General features: G+C 45.3%; 1 protein-coding gene across 1 annotated transcript in view; it reads left to right on the forward strand.

Moving 5' to 3' along the window:
• The first annotated feature begins 4,228 nt into the window (after positions 1-4,228).
• CCAR1 (cell division cycle and apoptosis regulator 1) overlaps positions 4,229-19,130 on the forward strand; it is a 32,515-nt gene continuing 17,613 nt past the window's right edge. Inside the window, exons 1-10 of the mRNA XM_036385309.1 lie at positions 4,229-4,288; positions 5,152-5,270; positions 12,701-12,873; positions 13,774-13,818; positions 14,499-14,531; positions 15,622-15,809; positions 16,722-16,842; positions 16,915-17,104; positions 18,342-18,474; positions 18,763-18,924. Of these exons, the coding sequence (XP_036241202.1) occupies positions 4,245-4,288; positions 5,152-5,270; positions 12,701-12,873; positions 13,774-13,818; positions 14,499-14,531; positions 15,622-15,809; positions 16,722-16,842; positions 16,915-17,104; positions 18,342-18,474; positions 18,763-18,924 (1,208 nt within the window). The 5' untranslated portion in view covers positions 4,229-4,244. The remainder of the gene's footprint in view (positions 4,289-5,151; positions 5,271-12,700; positions 12,874-13,773; positions 13,819-14,498; positions 14,532-15,621; positions 15,810-16,721; positions 16,843-16,914; positions 17,105-18,341; positions 18,475-18,762; positions 18,925-19,130) is intronic.

Consider the following 19,130-nt stretch of genomic DNA (forward strand, 5'->3'; position numbering starts at 1 on the left):
CAGAAATCAGTTTTAGTGGTCCTTTGCTGTCTTTGCTCAGTCTTTGTGAGATCTCCAGGTACTATGTGTGTTAAATGCCTGAACTAACATAGGACTGCTTGGAAAAAAGATGTTCTTCCTCTGTGGCAAAAAATGGAATTGAAGGAGCTTGAGAAGAAAAGAATTAAGGTGGTTCCTGCCTTTTCTTGGAGGGTATTGAGGTGTCAGCATTGCTGTTTCTCTGTCCTTTGCTGTCCCTGCTGCAGGAGCCCTTGCCTGGCTCCTGTTGCACACACAACAGGCTGCTCCCTGCTCCTCCTGTCCATGGCAGCCTGGAAGTTAAACTGGCAGTCTGTCCTGCACCAGGAACTGCTGGCTGGCTGTCCTGCAGATGGCTGAGCACTGTGGCAGGGTGGAAGGGAAATGGGTTCTCAGCCCTCCATGTCCTGCTTCTCAAGCAATGGAGCTGAGGTTTTGAAGGGGTCCTGTGTACATTTGTACCCTCACTGGGCTCTCACAGGGCTGGGTTCCCCCTGTCAGGAGGAAGCTGAGAGCCTTTTCTGGGTGTGCAGGCAAAGCCAGCACCTCCCTGAAGGTGCTGAGGGCTTGAACCCAGTCAGGCTGGGTAAGGAAAGAGGAACCTTTGAAATAAAAGGTCCCTGCTCCTGGCCAAGTGAATTACATCTCTGTTTTTATGTGATCTTGTGAAAAACACCAATCACTTGGTTTGGAAATTTTAAAAGTTGAATTGTAATAAAATGGTTATAAAATAGTAATAGAATTAGAGTAATAAAAATTTGAAAATTTGGATTAGGGCAATATGAGACAATAAAAACAAAGAGTTTACAGGTACCTTTTCTGGGCAAAATAAGCCCGAAAAAGGACCCACGTTAACAGAGGATTAACCCTTAAAAGCAATAACTTGTTGCATATTCATATGCTTCATATATGATGTATAAATTTTATTCAAACAAAGAATTTTGTTTGGTCAGTGTCAATTTTTTTTAGAATCTTTATGGCATCTTCAGGGCTGAGCAAGGCGGGAGGATCTCGATGAGAGAGCAAGAAATTCTCTTTCCCTCAAAGATTCAGGTTTTGTGGCTGCTATTTTGGTGTGAGTCCTCTCTTAAAAATAAAGTATTTTAGTATAGTTTCTATTTTAACATTATATAATAGTATTGTTTCTATTGTAATATTATGTTATAACCTAAAACTGTATTTAGCACACTACTAAAACAATTAATACAGCATTACTTTCTAACACAACACATATAATATTCATTTGAATATTTGCCAAAAGCCAATCATAAAATACAGATTTTTCACAACCTTCACAGATCACAGAGCTCCCCAGGCTGGTGGGGACCCCAGACCATCACCTGGTGCCACCTGTGGTGGAAAACAAAGCCCAGGTGGGACTGCCCAGCACTGCTCAGCTGGAGAACCTCCAGGGATGGGGACTCTCTCAATTGCTCCTACTGAAAAAAAATTCTCTCTTTTATCAAGATGAGAAATTTCCCCTGTGCTTCTGGTGTCTATTACCTACAAAATAATTAGGGATTTATTTATGCCATGATATTTTTACTCTTTTAAAACTTTGTCAGAAGTTTGTTCTCAATGCACTTTATTGTATTGCAATAAAGCAGACCACAAAAGATTTTCTGTCCTTACCCTGGGACTCTTACAAACAAACAAACAAACAAACAATTGTTACTTGCAGTCAGCTAAACCTGAGCAGGTTGGTTAAATTCTGTTACATCCTTCCTGTATTCTTGAGGGGTCTGGCCAGGTCAGAATCACTTTTGTCAAACACTGTATTTATTGCATACAGCAGTATGCAATAAAGCTCAGTTTATTGTATTTATTATTAAATTTCAGTACTGACTGTGTCACACAGTCAGTGAAGAACACATGGCTACAGGCAAAAGGACTACAAGAGAAATTTTTGTGCACCCAAAAATCCATGATAACTTGCTTAGAGCCTTACATGCTGCACTTTATTACAACTGCAGCACCACAAAGCCATTACCTGGGCTGTTGGTACCATTCCTGGATATGCAGAAAGGTAAAATGTGTTTGATTCTCTCTGAAGGATCTCTCCTGGCTTCTGGAGAGAATAAATAAACAACACCATCAGGAGCTGCAAAAAAAGAGATTCCAATAGGGACGGGTTTAGATCTGCAAATTAATTCAGAAATTGAACAGGATGCATGGCAATGTATTTCCATCAGAATATGGAAAAGTAATAAAATGATTTTTCATCATCCCAACTGAGTGAAATACCCATCTCCCTGGGAGTGGCATTTGGTGGAACAGATACAGAAATCATCTTCATTCACTTTTGGTCCAGGAGCTGCACATTGGGTATGAAACACCGATTCCTGTGTCTTGTCAATGGCACAGGTTATCAAGAGCCTGTTCAGATCATCATTTCTCTTCCAGTTGGAAGAATTCTCTTCCAGTTCTGTCCCCAAAATACATCACACAAATACAGTTAAGTGTTTGGGCTGTTGGTTGGGTTTTTTCCCAACCAAAATTAAGCCTATAGCACATTTCCTTCTCCATTTTTCTTTCATAGCAGACATCTAAGACCAGAAAGCTGGAGCAACAATTCCCTTTATGGGGTTTGCCTCCTAATCTGTATCTTTTTCTCAACCTGCCTCATTATTTTAAGGTGATTTGTAGAAATCTCATGTATTTCAGACTTGAATTTTGGATTAAATTGTCCAATGCACTTAAGAGATAGTCTGGGGGCCTAGAAGGATTTTAAGAAACAAGACCAGAAGTGCAGATATTTTTCACTGCCACTTCCAGCACAGCTGGTTTTCATCCCAGCAGCATGGTTTGTCTTGAGCAGAGGACGCAGAGACCTCAGCAATTCAAAAGGAATCATTGTTGTGCTAAAAATGGCAGGGGCAAAAGCTGCCAGGTAATGGCAGCAGTGTGTACCTGGGCAGGAAAGTACCTGAAATGTTCTGCCTGAGGTACAGGAATCAGGGCTGGGGTTCCTCTGGGCTTCTGGAGCTTTCTTTGAGAGCCTTTATTGTCTGATAAAGAGACCCTGGGCCAGAGGAGTGCAGAATATTCACAATACTCTGATATTCATTACAATTACTTTCTACTTTAATACTATTTTGCTATTGTCCTTTTCACAGACAATATGGGAGAAAGTCCTTCAAGTTTTTAACATTTAATCTTGTCTCCAGGTTAAAGGGTACAGATTCTGCTTTGGTCAACTGAGTGGGCTGGATGGAGTTCTGCCAGGAAGAGACAAGGCATAAAATGTGTAGATTTTCAAAGAACTATGCTTCTGAGTGTAAAACATCTAAACCCTCATCTAATTTGAAATATAATTTAAAAAGCAAAGGCAGATCTGTCTTTATAGATTATGAACTAGCAGGTGCTGGCAGAAATTTACTTGCACCTGATGATCTCCTGCTTCTTTATCCAGGTGCCCTCCTACAAGATAACCCACCTCACTGCAAGTGAATTTGATGCTGCTGCTTCTCACGATTTTTTTCCATCACCAACTTGTTTTTAATGACAATGTAACACTTCTAAGTCCTATTTTCATTTACGAAGTGCTGACTTAAGTCTCAAATGTAGGTAGGAATCAATGTCTCTATCTCCTTCAAAACTAACTCTTGTGAAAAACTATTTAAGGGATGGAAAGCTCTTTGTAACAACGCCAAGGTCATGGGTTCGATCAATGCCTGCACGAATCGGCCACTCAAAGAGCTGGACTCGACGATCCTTTTAAGTCCTTCCCAGCTCAGACTAAGAAAGAAGAGAAATGACTCTTGCCCAGAACTCCTGAACTGCTTACTGCACTGATCCTGGCTGCAATTTCCGTCCCAAAGCATCTTAAGAGCTTTGATGCGTCTGTGGCGCGTCTGCTCTGCCCTCACCTCAGCTGTCCCCAGTCCCCCACAAACCGGCCCGAACGTGTGTGCCGGCTACCGGGGGCCGGGAGGGGGCTGAGGCTGCCTATCTCGGACAGGGATGGGGCCCGTGGAGTGTGTGTGAGTGCTGCCAGCCCTGCTGGGGCGGAGGGAGCCTGAGGAGCAGCCCCCAGCACGGCCGGGCCCGCGGCGCCATCAGGGCGCTCCCGCCGCAAGATGGCGGCGCCGCGGCCCCGCCCCGCCCGCCTCGCCCAAGATGGCGGCGAGGCCCCGCCCCCGAGCGCGCGGGCCCCGCACGCGGCCGGGCCGGGCGCGCGCCGCCTCGCGCGGTCGCAGCCGTGACGTGGTGCGGGGCAGAGGCGCATGCGCGGGGCGGGCGGCGATGGCGGCGGCGCGGGCCCGCGCAGGTACCGCGGGCGCGGCGCGAGGGGCCGGGGGCGCGCGGGGCCGGGGCTGCCCCGGAGCAGGGCCGGGCCGGGCGGGGGCGGCGGGGCCGAGCGGGGCGGCGGCAGCAGCAGCACGAGGGGGAAGGAGGAGAAGGAGGAGGGGGAAGGGGCGGGAAGGCCCCGCTTCCCGCCCGCCCGGCCCGGCGCCGCCGCCTCCGCCTCCCTTTGCCTTTCTCCCGTGCGGCGCTTTCCGGCCGGCGGCGGGGCCCGCACACGCGGCCGGGAGCGGAGGCTGCCCAGGGGGTAAAGGAGCTGTGGTGGACCCCGGTGGCGGGGGGCGGGCGGGAGGCGGCGGGGCCGGTGCGGGCCCGGCCCGGCTCGGCCCGGCCCGCGTGGTTCCCGGGCCCGGCCCGGCCGTGCGGGAACGCGAGCGGCGCCCAGCGCTGCCCCGGGCACGGCCGGGGGAACAAACAAGGAACATAAACTCTGGGTTCCGCACAGTCACCTTTCCCTCGGTGCCTGGGAATGGGAATGCGCTCTGCGTTTTCAGTCTCGTTAGTCCCGTTTCTAAGAAGTGGGAGATGGCGATTGGGCCTTGGGAAAATAAAATAACTTGTCTTACAACTTTCTGTGTTCGCCATACGCGACGCATGTTGCCCACCAGGCTTTAGGGATGTAAAACTAATATTTCGAGACTCTTTTTTGTGTTTTGTTTTTTTCCCTTTTCTGGTTTTGAGGTTTGATTTTGATTTTTTTTTTTGTTTGTTTTGTTTTTGTTGGCTGGGGGTTTTTGTGTTTTTGATTTTTTTTTTTTGCCCAGAATTAAAATAGCCTGCCGGTATTTGTTTCAAAGATTGCAGCTGCGCTTTATTTTATTTTACTAGATTGCAGTTACGGAAGATAGACACCCGGGCGATTCTACCTTCTGCCATGGCTCAGTTTGGAGGACAGAAAAATCCCCCTTGGGCTACTCAGTTTACAGCCACTGCGGTGTCTCAGCCAGGTCAGTTTACACTCGGTGTTTGCACCCTGACAGATCGGGGATTTGGCGATTCCATACTTGGCTATGCACTTCAGAGTGGCACGATGCTGACTAACTTATCCAAAGTCTATTTAGGTAGTTTAAATCGGGAGTTTTTCCCCACAATAGAGACTTTAAAGGTCGTTGCCTGATGCTGTCTGTTGGTTTTGTTTGTTATTTGGTTTTCTTAAGTGGTGTGAGTAAAATCCCAGGTGAATTTGTGTTGATTGTTTCAGTCAATAAACAACATATCAAGTTAGTCATATTCCAAGATGTGTAAATCAAATTACCTCCTATTAAATTACATGGTTCTGAACTAAATAACGTCAGCTCTAGTAAGGTGTTACAGATTTCTTAATGCTGCCTGACTTTCATTTTCTGGGCAGCCTGAATCAATGTTTACAAATTATATTATTAATTTGTTTTATTAATAGATTCGATATAATCCACATAGTGGAAAGTTCTCTGAAATTTGCTACTTGGGTCAGAAGGGGGGAATTTACTTTTTAATGCTGAGTTAGAATTAAAAGGTCCCTGTAACCAGAGCTACTACCCTAATAATGGTAGAGAATTTCCTTTGATTCAGCTGAGAAGTGTTATTAATTGCAAGGCACTGGTTAAAAAACCTGTCTGGCTCCATTTGCCTGTTGGCTTACAGCACAGAAGGTTTGAGGCAAGGATGTGAAGTTTGATGCATGATTAATTTTGGTGCTTCCATTTCCAGTTCTGGAGCACCTCGTGCTTTTCTTGAGTACAAAAATTTGTTAATTAAATGTTGGAGCTCTGTTGCACAGTGTGAGGAGAGTTCAGCAAAGCAGTGGCACTCAGAGGGGTCTGGGTTTGACACGAAGTTCATGTCACACCTCCTTTGTCAATGGCAGCCTGGCAGAGCTTGGGAGTGTGTGACATTTTTGGAGGTGCATCTCTGGGGTGGGAATCTGTCTCCTCTCCTGACTCAGTTTCTTTCCCAAGGTGAATCCTGTGGCTGCAGTGTTTCCCATGGGCACTGCTCCACTCACACGGTGCGTCCCAAGGAGTGACTCACAGCACTTTGTCCCCGTGTGCCTTTTCCTTTTCCTCCATGCCCTCTCTGCTCCCTTCCCTACCTAAACTGCTGCTGTCCCTCAGCAGCTGCCCACAAGCAGTTTTTCTCTGAATAGCTCACACTTCCCTTATCCAAATGGCTCTGTCTCCTTCTGTGAGAAAATCCCTAACAGCTGGAAAGGGTTGGGAATGTGGGACAAACTTTGGTTTTGGTTCTCATGTCAGGCTGGGGGAGGCACTGGAGCAGTCAGAGAATGGGAGCTCCTGGATTGCTCTGAGGAATCAGAACTAGTGGGGGAAGGTGGAGGAGCAGCTCCATGTCCTGCTCCAGAGGGAAAGCTGCCCAGAACCTGCCGAGGGGAGGAGCTGCAGTCATCCCAGAGCTTGCTGAGGTGGGAGCAGGAGGGGGTGGATGGAGCATCCATCAGCCTCTGAGCCCTTTTCTTGTGACTCTGCCTGGGCCAGCCACTCGTGAGCCTGCTGAAGTCAGATGAGTGCAGATGTCACTGGGATGGGACTGCTCAGTATCAGTTGCTGTGAGAGATTTTCCACCTGCTCAGTGAGGGCAGCACCTGCAGGGGTTCATGGCTGTTCATCTGAGCCAGCAGCACTTGACTCAAGCCTGAGAGCCACTCAAAATGTAACATTTGCTTGCACTTTTACCTTTTTCTGTGCTAGCTCCACGTTCCTTCATGTTCTGGTGTCCTCTTCACATGTTTGTGTTCTTTACTGCTCCTGCTGCAGTGCAGTCACCGTGTGTGCATCCTCTTTCTTCCCCTGAATCCAGTCCCTGGCATTCTTCTGCCCAGCTGCTGTTTTAGTACATACTTGTTCCCCTGCTTTTTTAATTTTTAATACATACAAAGAGCACAGGAAGCATCTTTTGGAAGGTGAGCAGTGCTCTTTGACACTGCTGGGAGCTGAAGAGCAGTGTTTCTGCTTGAACTTGCCCCTTTCAGTGTGAAGTTGTGACCTTCCAGGGGGCTGTATTCCCAAGGAAGAGGTGCTGTCATGGCTCAGGTGTGCTGACCAGCCTCACCTGCTGCTCACTCGTGCTGCACCCAAGAAATGGTGCAGATTGGCTTATCCTTGTTAACCTCAGTGTCAGTAAACTCAATTTTAAAACATCCTTTCAGAGGGTTGGCCAAAGCTGTTACATGTATTTATGCATGCCAGCTGTTTCTATCCAAGTGTCAGGTTCCTTCTCCAGAGCTTTGAGGTGCTGGAGTATGAGGGAAGATCTGGATTTTTGTAACACAAACAACATGATATATAGTTTTTTTCAAGCTGTCAGAAGCAGTGAGTGATGGTGTTAGAAACCCAATTTGATTATTGCAGAAAAGGTGGGATCACTGTTGGGGGTTTGTGGTTTTCATTGTTTTGCTTTAGGGATTTTTTGGTGGATTTTTTTTTTAATTTCTGATGTGGATGCTGTCTTGGCCATCCCTGGTGAAGAAGTAACTAAATAAGTAAAAGCTCTTAATTATTAAAGTGTGGCACACTGGTTGTAGGCTGAGGGCTCTGTAATGAAGGGTCTGTGATCCTTTGGGAGGGTTTATTAATTACTCTCTGAGGAATTAGAAGAGGGATGGGCAATTCCAGGTGCCAGCAGAGATCGATGTGTGAAGAGAAACTCCTACATGGAACACAGTGAATTTTTGTCTGCTCCTCATCTCATGATTTTGTGCATCACAAGACTAAAACCAGAATAAAGCCCCCGCCATGGTGGTTGAGCATTGTTAAAGAATAAATTAAATCATGCCTACTACAGAAAATTACTTCAACTTGCATAATGATGCAAAGGAGACTTCCCTCCTCCTCTCTAGCTCTTCACTTTTGGTGCCTCTGTGGTTTGTGCCACGGTGCTTGCCCTGTGCTGTTCATGGGCTATGATGACAAGCCTGGTTTTATGGAGCTGTGCTGCTAGGGAAGCTCTGGCTCTGCTCTGGTGGTGCTGTCTGTGCTGGATCAGGATTGAATGGTGTTGGAGTGAGGAATGGTGCAGCTGATGGAGCTTGGTGCCTGTTTTGCTGCTGGCCCTGTGAGGTGGCTGCAGCCCTGTGCAGGGACAGGGTGAGCATGTGCTGGGTGTGAGCCCCTGAGGAGCAGGAGCTGTGCACTGAGTGCTGCTGGCTGTAAACACATGTCCCATGACAAATAGGCTGAGCCTGGTTTCTAGGGCATGCCTGTTTAAAGGACTGGTTTTGGAGTAGGTTGTGTGATGTTTGTGTTGCAAGTGTGTGAAGCTGAAAGAAACTTGAAAGCCCAAGGACCCAATTTCACCATTTCTGACAACTGTGAGCAGTGTCCCAGGCCCTGCATAGGGTCCTCCTTTACTGTAATTCTAATAAATCCACATCACTGACCAAGGGGACATCTGCAGCTATGTATTTTGAAGATGTTCCCTAACTTCTAGGGACCTGTAGGGTTTAGGGGTAGGAAGAGGGACTAGTAAATTCTGTCTTTGTGTTGGTTGCCACAGAAATGTCTGTAACCTAACCCAGAGCTGCAGCCTGGGAGCCCAGCTTCTGTCTGAGCCCTTCCAGCTGGAGGTGCCACACAGTGTTTGGTGCCAGTGGGGGTTGTTTGCCCTGCATTTGAAGGAAGGCATCTCCATCACTGCACTTACTGAGATGATTACAAATCCTGAGAAGCTATTGTTTGCCACTGCAGATGCTTGTGGCAGTCAGATGTGAATTGCAGACTCAGTCTGATTCATTCTCTGTCTCTTGTTTTGTTGTGTGATTTTTCCTTTTTGTTCTCTTCTTTTTCATTTTTAACTAGTAATGCAAACTCAGTTGCCTAATTAATTGGAGCCTGTTTGACCAAGATGAGTACACAGATGAAAGGTAGTCAGGTGAAAGTCCTGGAATACTTTGGGGCAAATCAGTGGGAACTAGATCCAGCTTTGAAAAACTTGTTACTACAGGTGTTATCTTTTGAAAGGATCTTGGCTGGCTTTTGTCTTTGCCCTTTCTTAGTAGGTTGATCTGTAGTGTTGTAGACTATAGATACCCAGTTAACGTTAAATGCTCAAAAAGTGACAGTAGAGGTGGCAAAATTTCTTGGTTTTTCTTAGTTGACAAAATGGGATAAGGGTCTTAGGATGGGCTGGGAATTGGTTGAGATAATTCTGGGTTATGCTGAAATGGAAATTGCCATAGTGAAGCTGAAGAGCTGAATTGTTCCAAGATCTGGTTTTGGCAGTAGGCATTTTTGTTGGTACAAAGTAGGAGAAAACTTGGGAAATTTGCTTTTGGTAATGCTTCCCAACTCCATTCCCCTGTGCTGGAACAACATTAGGATAGAACTTTGGACTGAGTGACAATAGCTGGCATAGTCACACATGTTCAAAGGTAAGAGCAGGCAGCAAATTTCTGCACTAATGGGAATTTCTGCTTGGCGTGTGGAAGTAAGAGGAGAAAGATGAATGCATTTACTGAGCCAGCAAAGTGTTACAGCCAAGAAAAGTGCAAGTTGTCCCAGGATACAGCAGCAAAGCTTGTAAATTATATTTAAAGATCTGTTTAAGGTGTGTTATGTGAGACACTGGTGAGGATCCAGTTGAGGGTGTCCTTCTGGATGGTCCAAACTGCACATTCAAATTGAAGCTGGTGATCAAGCAGGAGGCAAGAGAATGAAGACAGTAGAGGGTTTGTTAGGAGACAAGCCTGAAATTTTGTTTGCTGGCTTCTAAAGACATGCAAATTTTGGAATTTTCCAGGGGGGAAAGTTAATGATATGCTGTACACTGCAGAACGCTTGATTTCACTTTTAAAATACTGTTACTTCCTGGAATGCTTATGTGGCAATATTTGATACAGATCATAGTGATAGGAATTATTTTCAGTGTTGTTTATGTATTTCATTCCTGTTTCATTCCAAAATTACAAGATGATCAGTGCCACCAGCAGAGACTGCTGTGCTGGAAAGGGAAGGGTGACATTATCCAGGACCTGTTGAGTGGGGTGCAGCATTATTTATGGTAACAATCACCAACTACAAGCAGGGTTTTACTGCATCCCTGGATCAGGAATGAAAGGTTCCTTTTGCATCAGTAAGAGCAGTGTGGAGCACAAACTCTGCAGGAATACTGTAAATCTCTTCCTCATTCCACTGTGTGTCTTTGACGGCTTTGGGTAATCCTGAATGTTGCTCAGTTCTGAAGATGGCTGGCTGACCTGTTTTTGCTGGCAGTGTGTTTCCCTGCCCAGTTTCTCTCTGGTTTTATTTAAACATGTGGACTAGACTGATAGTTTAATGAAGTGATATTTGATCATGCAGCTGCCCATAACTTTTAAAAAAACTCCTGCCAGAGAGGGAGCAGGTTTCCAGATAGGTTTGCACTTTTTGCTGAGATTTTGCAGGGCTCTTTGTCCAAAAGATCCCTCTGTAAACCTTGAGCATACCTTGTCCAGAAGCATAGCCTGTGCATAGCTGCTCCTCATGATTTGCTTCTGTTCTGTGGTGAATTAAAAGCTGGCGTGACAATAAAATAAACGAATCTTTCCTTCTAGGCAGTTTGAGCCCTGGGCAGCACAAACCCTTCCTATTAAGAGCTGCAGAGAGCTTGAGTCCCCTTACACATGCAGACTGATCTCTGTTGTTACAAGGCTGCTCCTTCTCCACCAGCCCCCACTTCACAGGGCACAAAGACAGCACTGAGGGAAGCAAAAACTTGGTGATTGCAGAGGACACGTTCCATAAGCCTCTGTTTCACAGATGCTGTTACAGTAAAGCTTTCTCTTGCCCTCAATAGAATGCAATGTGTTCATTTACAGAGCAGAGCAGCAATCTTCATTTGGCTCATCCAAATGAAGGTTGTCCAAGGAAGTACACGGGGGTGGGGGTGGGTGCAGGTGGATATGACAACAACAGAGCTGGAAAATCATGAGCAGCTCCAGAGAAGGAAATGTAATGGTCTCTGCTCCTCTGCTGTGCTTCACTATTGGTAGATGAATTTAGAAGAAAAGCTTGTGTGACTGTTCACAGGGGTCCGAGGATGAGGGAAGAGATGAGGATCTGACTCCATGTTTCAGAAGGCTGATTTATTATTTTATGATATATATATGTTATATTAAAACTATACTAAAAGAATAGAAAAAAAGAATTTCATCAGAAGGCTAGCTAAGAATAGAAAAGCAAGAAGAATAACAAATCTTGTGTCTCAGACAGAGTCTGAGCCAGCTGACTGTGATTGGCCATTAATTAGAAACAACCACATGAGCCCAATCCCAGATGCACCTGTTGCATTCCACAGCAGCAGATAACCATTGGTTACATTTTGTTCCTGAGGCCTCTCAGCTTCTCAGGAGGAAAAATCCTAAGGAAAGGATTTTTCAGAAAACACCATGGCTACAAGCTTGGTAGATGAATTTAGAAGAAAAGCTTGGTAGGTCAATTTAGAAGAAAAGCTTGGTAGATCAATTTAGAAGAAAAGCTTGGTAGATCAGTTTAGAGAGAAGCTAGTGGGATGTGATGCTTAGGTTGAATTTGGGAAGTTGATTCACTGTAGGAGCGTTGGGGGTAGGACGGTCGGGATGGATGGAGACAAGAGATTTTTGAAGTTAGGTTGTAGAACTTGGGGTTCATTGCAAAGGGCGTGGGTGCAGGGCCCTGCTGGGAGCTGCCAGGCACAGCTCAGAGCAGGACTGAGAGAAGAGAGGGGCAGAGAGGATGAGAGGGTGAGAGAGTAAGAGGGCAAGAGAGTAAAAGGTGTAAGAGAGCGAGGTTCCCGTTACAATAATAAATCTTCTATGTTGAATATTCTAATTCTCACTAACCAATCTAGTACAATATATAAATCCTAGAGCATTTACATACAGCCTATAAGAATCATTACATTACCATACTGTGCTACATTTTAAACCCTAAAAACTCCTCTTTGGGCCCCTTCTGCCAAGCTGTAGGGTCTGCTCTGACCCTTGGGCCTGTCTGCAAGCAGAGGGTGTTGTTCCATCAAAAGGGGATTACTTTCAGTTTGGCTACATCGTTGTTTTCCCGTTGTTCAGTAACTGAGGTATCTCAAAGCTTGCTTTCATTTCAATCTCACTTATAGTTTCTATATTCTCAAAATCTTTTGCTAGACTATCATATTTATAAGGCTTTCCTGTTTCATCTTCCACAACATAATGGTCTCTGCTCCTCTGCTGTGGCTCACTATTGGTAGATGAATTTAGAAGAAAAGTTTGCTAGATCAATGTAGAAGGGAGGGTAGCGGGACGTGATGCTTTGTGTTGAATTTGGGCAGTTGTTTCACCGCCTCGGTGATCTCGGCTGAGGCCAGAGCATCGCGCACCGCGTCCTGCATGTCCTGCATGCCCCGGGCGGGCTGCGGGCGCTCACGGCCGTGTTCCCTCTCTCCGCAGCTGCCCTGGGCGTGCAGCAGCCCTCGCTGCTGGGAGCCTCCCCGACCATCTACACGCAGCAGACGGCGCTGGCAGCCGCGGGGCTGACCACGCAGAGCCCCGCCAACTACCAGCTGAGCCAGAGCGCCGCGCTCCAGCAGCAGGCGGCAGCCGCGGCCGCGGCCCTGCAGCAGGTAAAGCACCCACCGCGGCCGGCGCTGCCCGAACTGCGGCCGGCTAAAGGACCCAGGAGGAAAGGAGAATGGCAAATGGTGAACATCGCAGTGTGAACCTGTCTCTTATCCATGGCGGGACGGGGGGGTGTAGATAGCGGTGGTGGAGGTAATTAGGGGCAAGTTGGGATGTGGAGGTGCTGAGTTTTAGGCCTTTGGGTGAATGGGGTTGCTGCATCTAAGCTGACAATCTCAAGTATCTGCCACCTCTCTCCCTCTCTCTCTGTCTCTATCTCTATCTCTCTATCTCTATCTCTCTCTATATATATATATGTATCCTTTATGGGATTTTGCATGATTTTGTAATGTGCTTTCAGTACTGTCTTAAGCGTCAGGCTTAACAAAAATTGCTGACTTTAGCTAGAAAGAGAATTAGTGGGAAGTTGGGATGTGGAGGTGCTGATTTTTAGCCCCTTTGGGAGAACGGCTTTGCTGCATCTAAACTAAGAATCTCAAGTATCTCCCATCTCTCTCTCTCTATATATATATACATATGTACATTTTTATGGGATTTTGCATGGTTTTGTAATGTGCCTTAAATACTGTCTTGTGTTAGGCTTAACAAAAATTGCCAACTTTAGTAGCTAGAAAGAGAACATCAGGGCCCACTCTAAAGGCTCAGAATATTTGTTATGAAAATTATATACATTGATATTATGAAAATTATATACATTTGTTATGAAAATTATATACATTTGTTAGGAAAATTATATACATTGATATTATTAGTTCTTTTAAAATTAAAATTGTTAAATTTTAATTGTTTTTTATCTAGAACTCGTTAAGCAGGTAACTTATATTTGATATTATTGTGGTAATAATTCTCCTGTTTATGAGATATTTTGCTTTTATCTGTTTCAGCAATATTCACAACCTCAGCAGACTCTCTATAGTGTACAGCAACAGGTTTGTCTAATTCTTACTGTGTACATCACAAATAACTTTAAAATAATGTTGATTGTGTGTCTTGTAGGATTTGTCTCCGAAATCATCCTCATATGGGAAGTTGTTAAAGAAACTTAAGTAACTTAAAGAAACTTTGTGTGGCAAAAGAGAGCTTGAAGTTCATAAACTTGGAAAGATGTGTGCAGAATGGAAACCTGCCTACCTTCCTGCAAAAACAAATTTTAAAACTATGTACTGTTCCATGTGTAAATGATTCTCTGCTGAACTTTGCTCCAAACAGGGCCGTGTATTTTAACTGCTGGAAAGACGCTGTCCAAAAACGTTCCCTTTTGGATTTCTATTATGATCTTCTAACTTAACAGGATTTTTTAAAAAGAATAAAAATACAAGGGAATTACATGCCTAAGCTGTTCCAGCTGCCAAAATTTTTTTGGTATTGCTATTAACTTTCAGTTCAAAAAAAATTAGCGTTTCTCCTTTCTGTATAAACCTGGGTTATACAATCTCAAAATTAACCCCACAAGCACAGTTTTACATTTGTGCAAACTGCTGAAATGACCAAGCCCTAAAGGACTATTAACTGACTCAGCTTAAGCAAAAACTCTTACTTGTAAAGAGAGGTAGAATTGTACAATTTCCTTAAGCATATAAAATTAATTTATAACTTTATTTATTTTAAGTTGCAGCAACCTCAGCAGACCCTTTTAACTCAGGTTAGTTTGGCTTTATTGTTTGGTCTTCATCCCCAAACACAGATAATGCAAGAGTGCAAATTTGTGACATCTTGGTATTTTAATCTGTAAAATGAACTAATATGAATGGACATTTTATTGGTACAGGTTTATTTTATCCAGATGTTAAAATATGCATAGCCTTGGTTTCAAAAATTAATAGCAACCACTCTTCCTTAATCTTGAAGGGAACATGTGTGTTGATTATATTTTAATTTTTTTTGTTTGAACTTCAAGTATCCATTTGTTTTGCAGTAAATGACAAATGGGGAAAATCTTTCTCTTCTCTGTGAAGGAATTTAATTTCCTGTATTAACAGTATGTGTATAAAGAGGTTTGAAAAGAACCTTGCTGAGCTTGACTGGTTTAAAACATGCAGCCGTTTAACACACTGCAAATTCCTCTAGTTCCATTTGCACTTGAACTTTTAAACAGGCGTTAAAAAGGTAAAAATGTTTGACTTGATTTCATTATCTTAACTGTGTTCTGCTTTTGTAAGGAAAGTACATGACCTGTTGAGTTAGGGAAGGGTTTGTGTTGTCCTCAGCCTTTACTGACTTCTAATTCCAGGTGGGATATAAATGCACAATGACCTCTTAAGCATTTATTCCTAGCAAAGCTGGGAATTTATCTCCACTTCAGTCCCACTCTGTGGGTTGCCTGTAGACAGTAATGCAGTCTTCATGCTGTTTGTCTGGACAAGGTACATTTTTGGGGGAAGCTGACTCTTGTAAAAAGAAGGATAAACAAAACCAGTCTTCGTTCAAAGTAAGAAACATATCATCTTCAAAAAAACCACCAACAACCCAACAAAAACCACAAGAAACTTCCACCGTCTGCAATGTCTGTTCTAGGTGCTCTAGTCACGTTTAGCTGCTGTTTGTGTGGCTGGAGGAGCTGCTCCCTGTCAGCGTGGCAGCTGTGACAGCCCTGAGCGTTCCTTTGTTTCACCTGAAATGTCAGTTCGAGGTGCTCTGATCATGTTAAACTGCTGTTTGTGTGGCTGGAGGAGCTGCTCCCTGTCAGCGTGGCAGCTGTGACAGCCCTGAGCGTTCCTTTGTTTTGCCTGCAGCCGGCGGTGGCGCTCCCCACCAGCCTGAGCCTGTCCACGCCCCAGCCGGCGGCGCAGATCACTGTGTCCTACCCCGCCCCACGCTCCAGCCAGCAGCAAACCCAGCCCCAGAAGCAGCGGGTCTTCACTGGGGTGGTCACCAAGCTACATGACACCTTCGGCTTTGTGGATGAAGATGTCTTTTTTCCAGCTTAGGTAAGCTGTGAACGCTCACCTGCAGATGGGATCACTTTGTGATGCATCACTTTGTGATGCTCTCAGTAGTCAAAGGTGGAGATGGCTGCACACTAATTCTCTGTACAGTAGTGTGCTGTTTGCATTCAACAGTGAAAGTCAAAGAGGTTAATAGATGTCTGAGGTACTTTGTGGTGGTGTTCACAGGGGTCCCAGGAGAAGGGAAGAGACGAGGATCTGACTCCATGTTTCAGAAGGCTGATTTATTATTTTATGATATTACAAGTAATATCATACTAAAAGAATAGAAGAAAGGATTTAATCAGAAGGCTAGCATGCAAGAAGTGGAATGATAACAAAAGCTTGTGGCTGACTGAGAGTTCGAGACAGCTGGACTGTGCTTGGCCATTAATTAGAAACAACCAATGTGGACCAATCAAAGATGCACCTGTTGCATTCCACAGCAGCACATGATTTTATTTTACATTTTGTTTCTGAGGCCTCTCAGTTTCTCAGGACAAAAAATCCTAAGGAAAGGGTTTTTTGTAAAATGTGTCTGTGACAGTACTTCATGTGAACTTTTGAATTTTTTTAATACAAAGCCCAAAGCTGGGAGACCCAGAGGTTACTAGCCTCATGTAATAGGGAATTGCAGAATTTGCAGCTGATTAAAAGCACAAAACCTGCTGTCTGCCTGTCTTAACTTGGTACTGTTTGGGGAACTTTTCCCTTAGGGCCAAAGACAGGGAATTACTAAGTTCCTGTGCATACCTGAACTGAAGCAGGTAGCACTAACGCTGAGTTTGGGGGTAGATTCTCTTCCTGTAAGCTTTTTTTAATGAATCTTACCTACTTTCTCCTATCTTCAAATGAGACATGCAAAAAGCCAAGCTAAAGAAGCCTCTCACACACATTTTCTGTAATGTTTGCAGCGCTGTTAAAGGCAAGACGCCTCAGGTGGGTGACAGAGTTCTGGTAGAAGCTACTTACAACCCCAACATGCCGTTCAAATGGAACGCCCAGAGGATCCAGACCCTGCCCAACCAGGTGGGTGTGGCTGCAGGTGCCAGGGGCAGAGGCTCAGCTGGAGCTGGCTCCTGACCCTCCATGTCTCCCCAGAACCAGAGCCAGGCGCAGCCGCTGCTGAAGACGCCGCCGGCCGTCCTGCAGCCCCTGGCCCAGCAGACCTTCGGTGTGCAGGCACAGCCACAGCCACAGTCCCTGCTGCAGGCACAGATCTCTGCAGCCTCCATCACGCCCCTGCTCCAGACACAGCCTCAGCCCCTGCTGCAGCAGCCACAGCAGAAAGGTGCTCCTTCAGTGCACACACTTGGGGGTCACCCTGGTAGGCGTGATGGGGGCTGGGATGGATGGGACAGACGGAGACGAGAGATCTCTGCAGCCAGGTCATGGAACTTGGGGTTTATTGCAAAGGGCCTGGGCGCAGGGCCCTGCTGGGAGCTGCCAGGCTCCAAAGAGGGAGAGAGAGGTAAAGAGAGTGGTAAAGAGAAAGAAGGCAAGAGTGTGGTAAAGAGGATGAGAGAGTAAAAGAGAGGATCAGAGAGCGAGGTTCCCCTGACAATACCATAAGTCTTCTGTGCTGAATATTCTAATTCTCACTGACCAGTCTAGTTTAAGATACAAATCTTGTAGCGTTTACATACAGCCTTTAAGAATCATTACATAACCTACTGTGTTACATTTTAAACCCTAAAAACTCCTCTTTAGACCCCTTCTGCTAAGCTGGCAGGGTCTGCTCTGAGCCTTGGGCCTGTCTGCAAGCAGAGGGTGTTGTTTGATCAAAAGGGGATCACCTTCAGCTGGCCACACCATTGTTTTCCCATTGTTCAGTAACTAAGGTATCTCAAAGCTTGCTTTCACTTCAGTCTCACTTATAGTTGCCATATTTTCAAAATCTTTTGCCAGGCAATCATTGATAGAAGTGATAATATTAGGACTGGTCTTAACACAGTAAAAGCAAGGGCAGAAGAACCAAAGCAGAATTGTTTTGCATAAATGCTTACTACAATCTAATTAGTCGTAGTTGTTCATTGGTGTTTGGTAACATTTGCTCTACCTAAATCACTTGGTTAAATGCTTCAAAGCAAAGAGATTATGTGCTATGGGATTGATGTAGCAGTATAATATATTGATTTAGGAATCATTTTTCAGGATGCCAGTTATTTTTATGTATGAATAGCCTTAAAATGAGGATTTCAATTTTCCTTCAGTTCGATGAGTAGGTAGTATATCTGTAATTTAAGTTTTTGAAAAGGCTTAGCTGTTTATTAAGATGAATTCTATGTGCTTAGGTTATGTTAGTAGCTTTTTATCTCAAGAAGATGCTTTTAACCAATTTCACTTGGATAAAGTGTCAGCTTGCCACAGTGAAGAAAAGTTTAGGTGTCTTGAGTTTCTTTGGGGGGCTGTTAATGGCTAAATTTAAAACCAGAAAATGTCCACAATGAATCAGCTGTAAGCAGCAGTGTTTGCCAAGTGTAGGTGGTTGCCCCTATTCTGTATTGATGCTGTACATTCTGTTCCAGGTGGTTTGCTGCAGCCCCCAGTCCGTCTGGTTTCACAGCCACAGCCAGCTCGAAGACTCGACCCACCATCCAGATTTTCTGGGAGGAATGACCGAGGTGGAGACCCCATGCCAAACCGAAAGGATGACAGGAGGTATGTAGACCAGACTGTGAGCCAAGCATTCCATAAAGAGCTTTCCTCACGCAGAGCTGAGCTGCTTGTCCAGAGTGGGTCAGCAAGAGCCACAAGTGGTGTTACCCTTAGGAATGAGGGAAGAGTCCTTATCTACCTAAAAGTAAGGAGTTGTGTAATCAGTTTCTCCTGTTAAGAGACTGTACTGAACCTTTTTCCCTGTTTTGAGTTGTGTCTGACAGTTGTGCTAGAAATCATTTTGTGTTAGCAGCCTGCTAAAATATCGGTATTCCGTGTGTGTTGTTTCAGTCGGGAGAGAGAGCGGGAGCGGCGCCGCTCGCGGGAGCGATCCCCGCAGAGGAAGCGCTCGCGGGAGCGATCGCCGCGGCGGGACAGGGAGCGCTCCCCGCGCCGCCCGCGCCGCGTCCTGCCCCGCTACACCGTGCAGTTCTCCAAGTTCTCCTTGGACTGGTATGTTCCTGGTGCCACGTGTTTGCCTGCAGTGCCTGTAATCGTGGCACAGCTGCTGGGAGCTGTGTCAGCCCACATGTCTATAAGTGATGATCCTGACTCTCCAGCTCTTCCCAGAACCTTTTTTAAACGAATTTTCCCTATTTTCTCCCGTCTTTAAATGTAACATGCAACAAACCCAGGTAGTCAAGTATATAATGGCTAAG

This window comes from Molothrus ater, chromosome 8 (genome assembly GCF_012460135.2).
Source record: "Molothrus ater isolate BHLD 08-10-18 breed brown headed cowbird chromosome 8, BPBGC_Mater_1.1, whole genome shotgun sequence".
NCBI lineage: Eukaryota > Metazoa > Chordata > Aves > Passeriformes > Icteridae > Molothrus > Molothrus ater.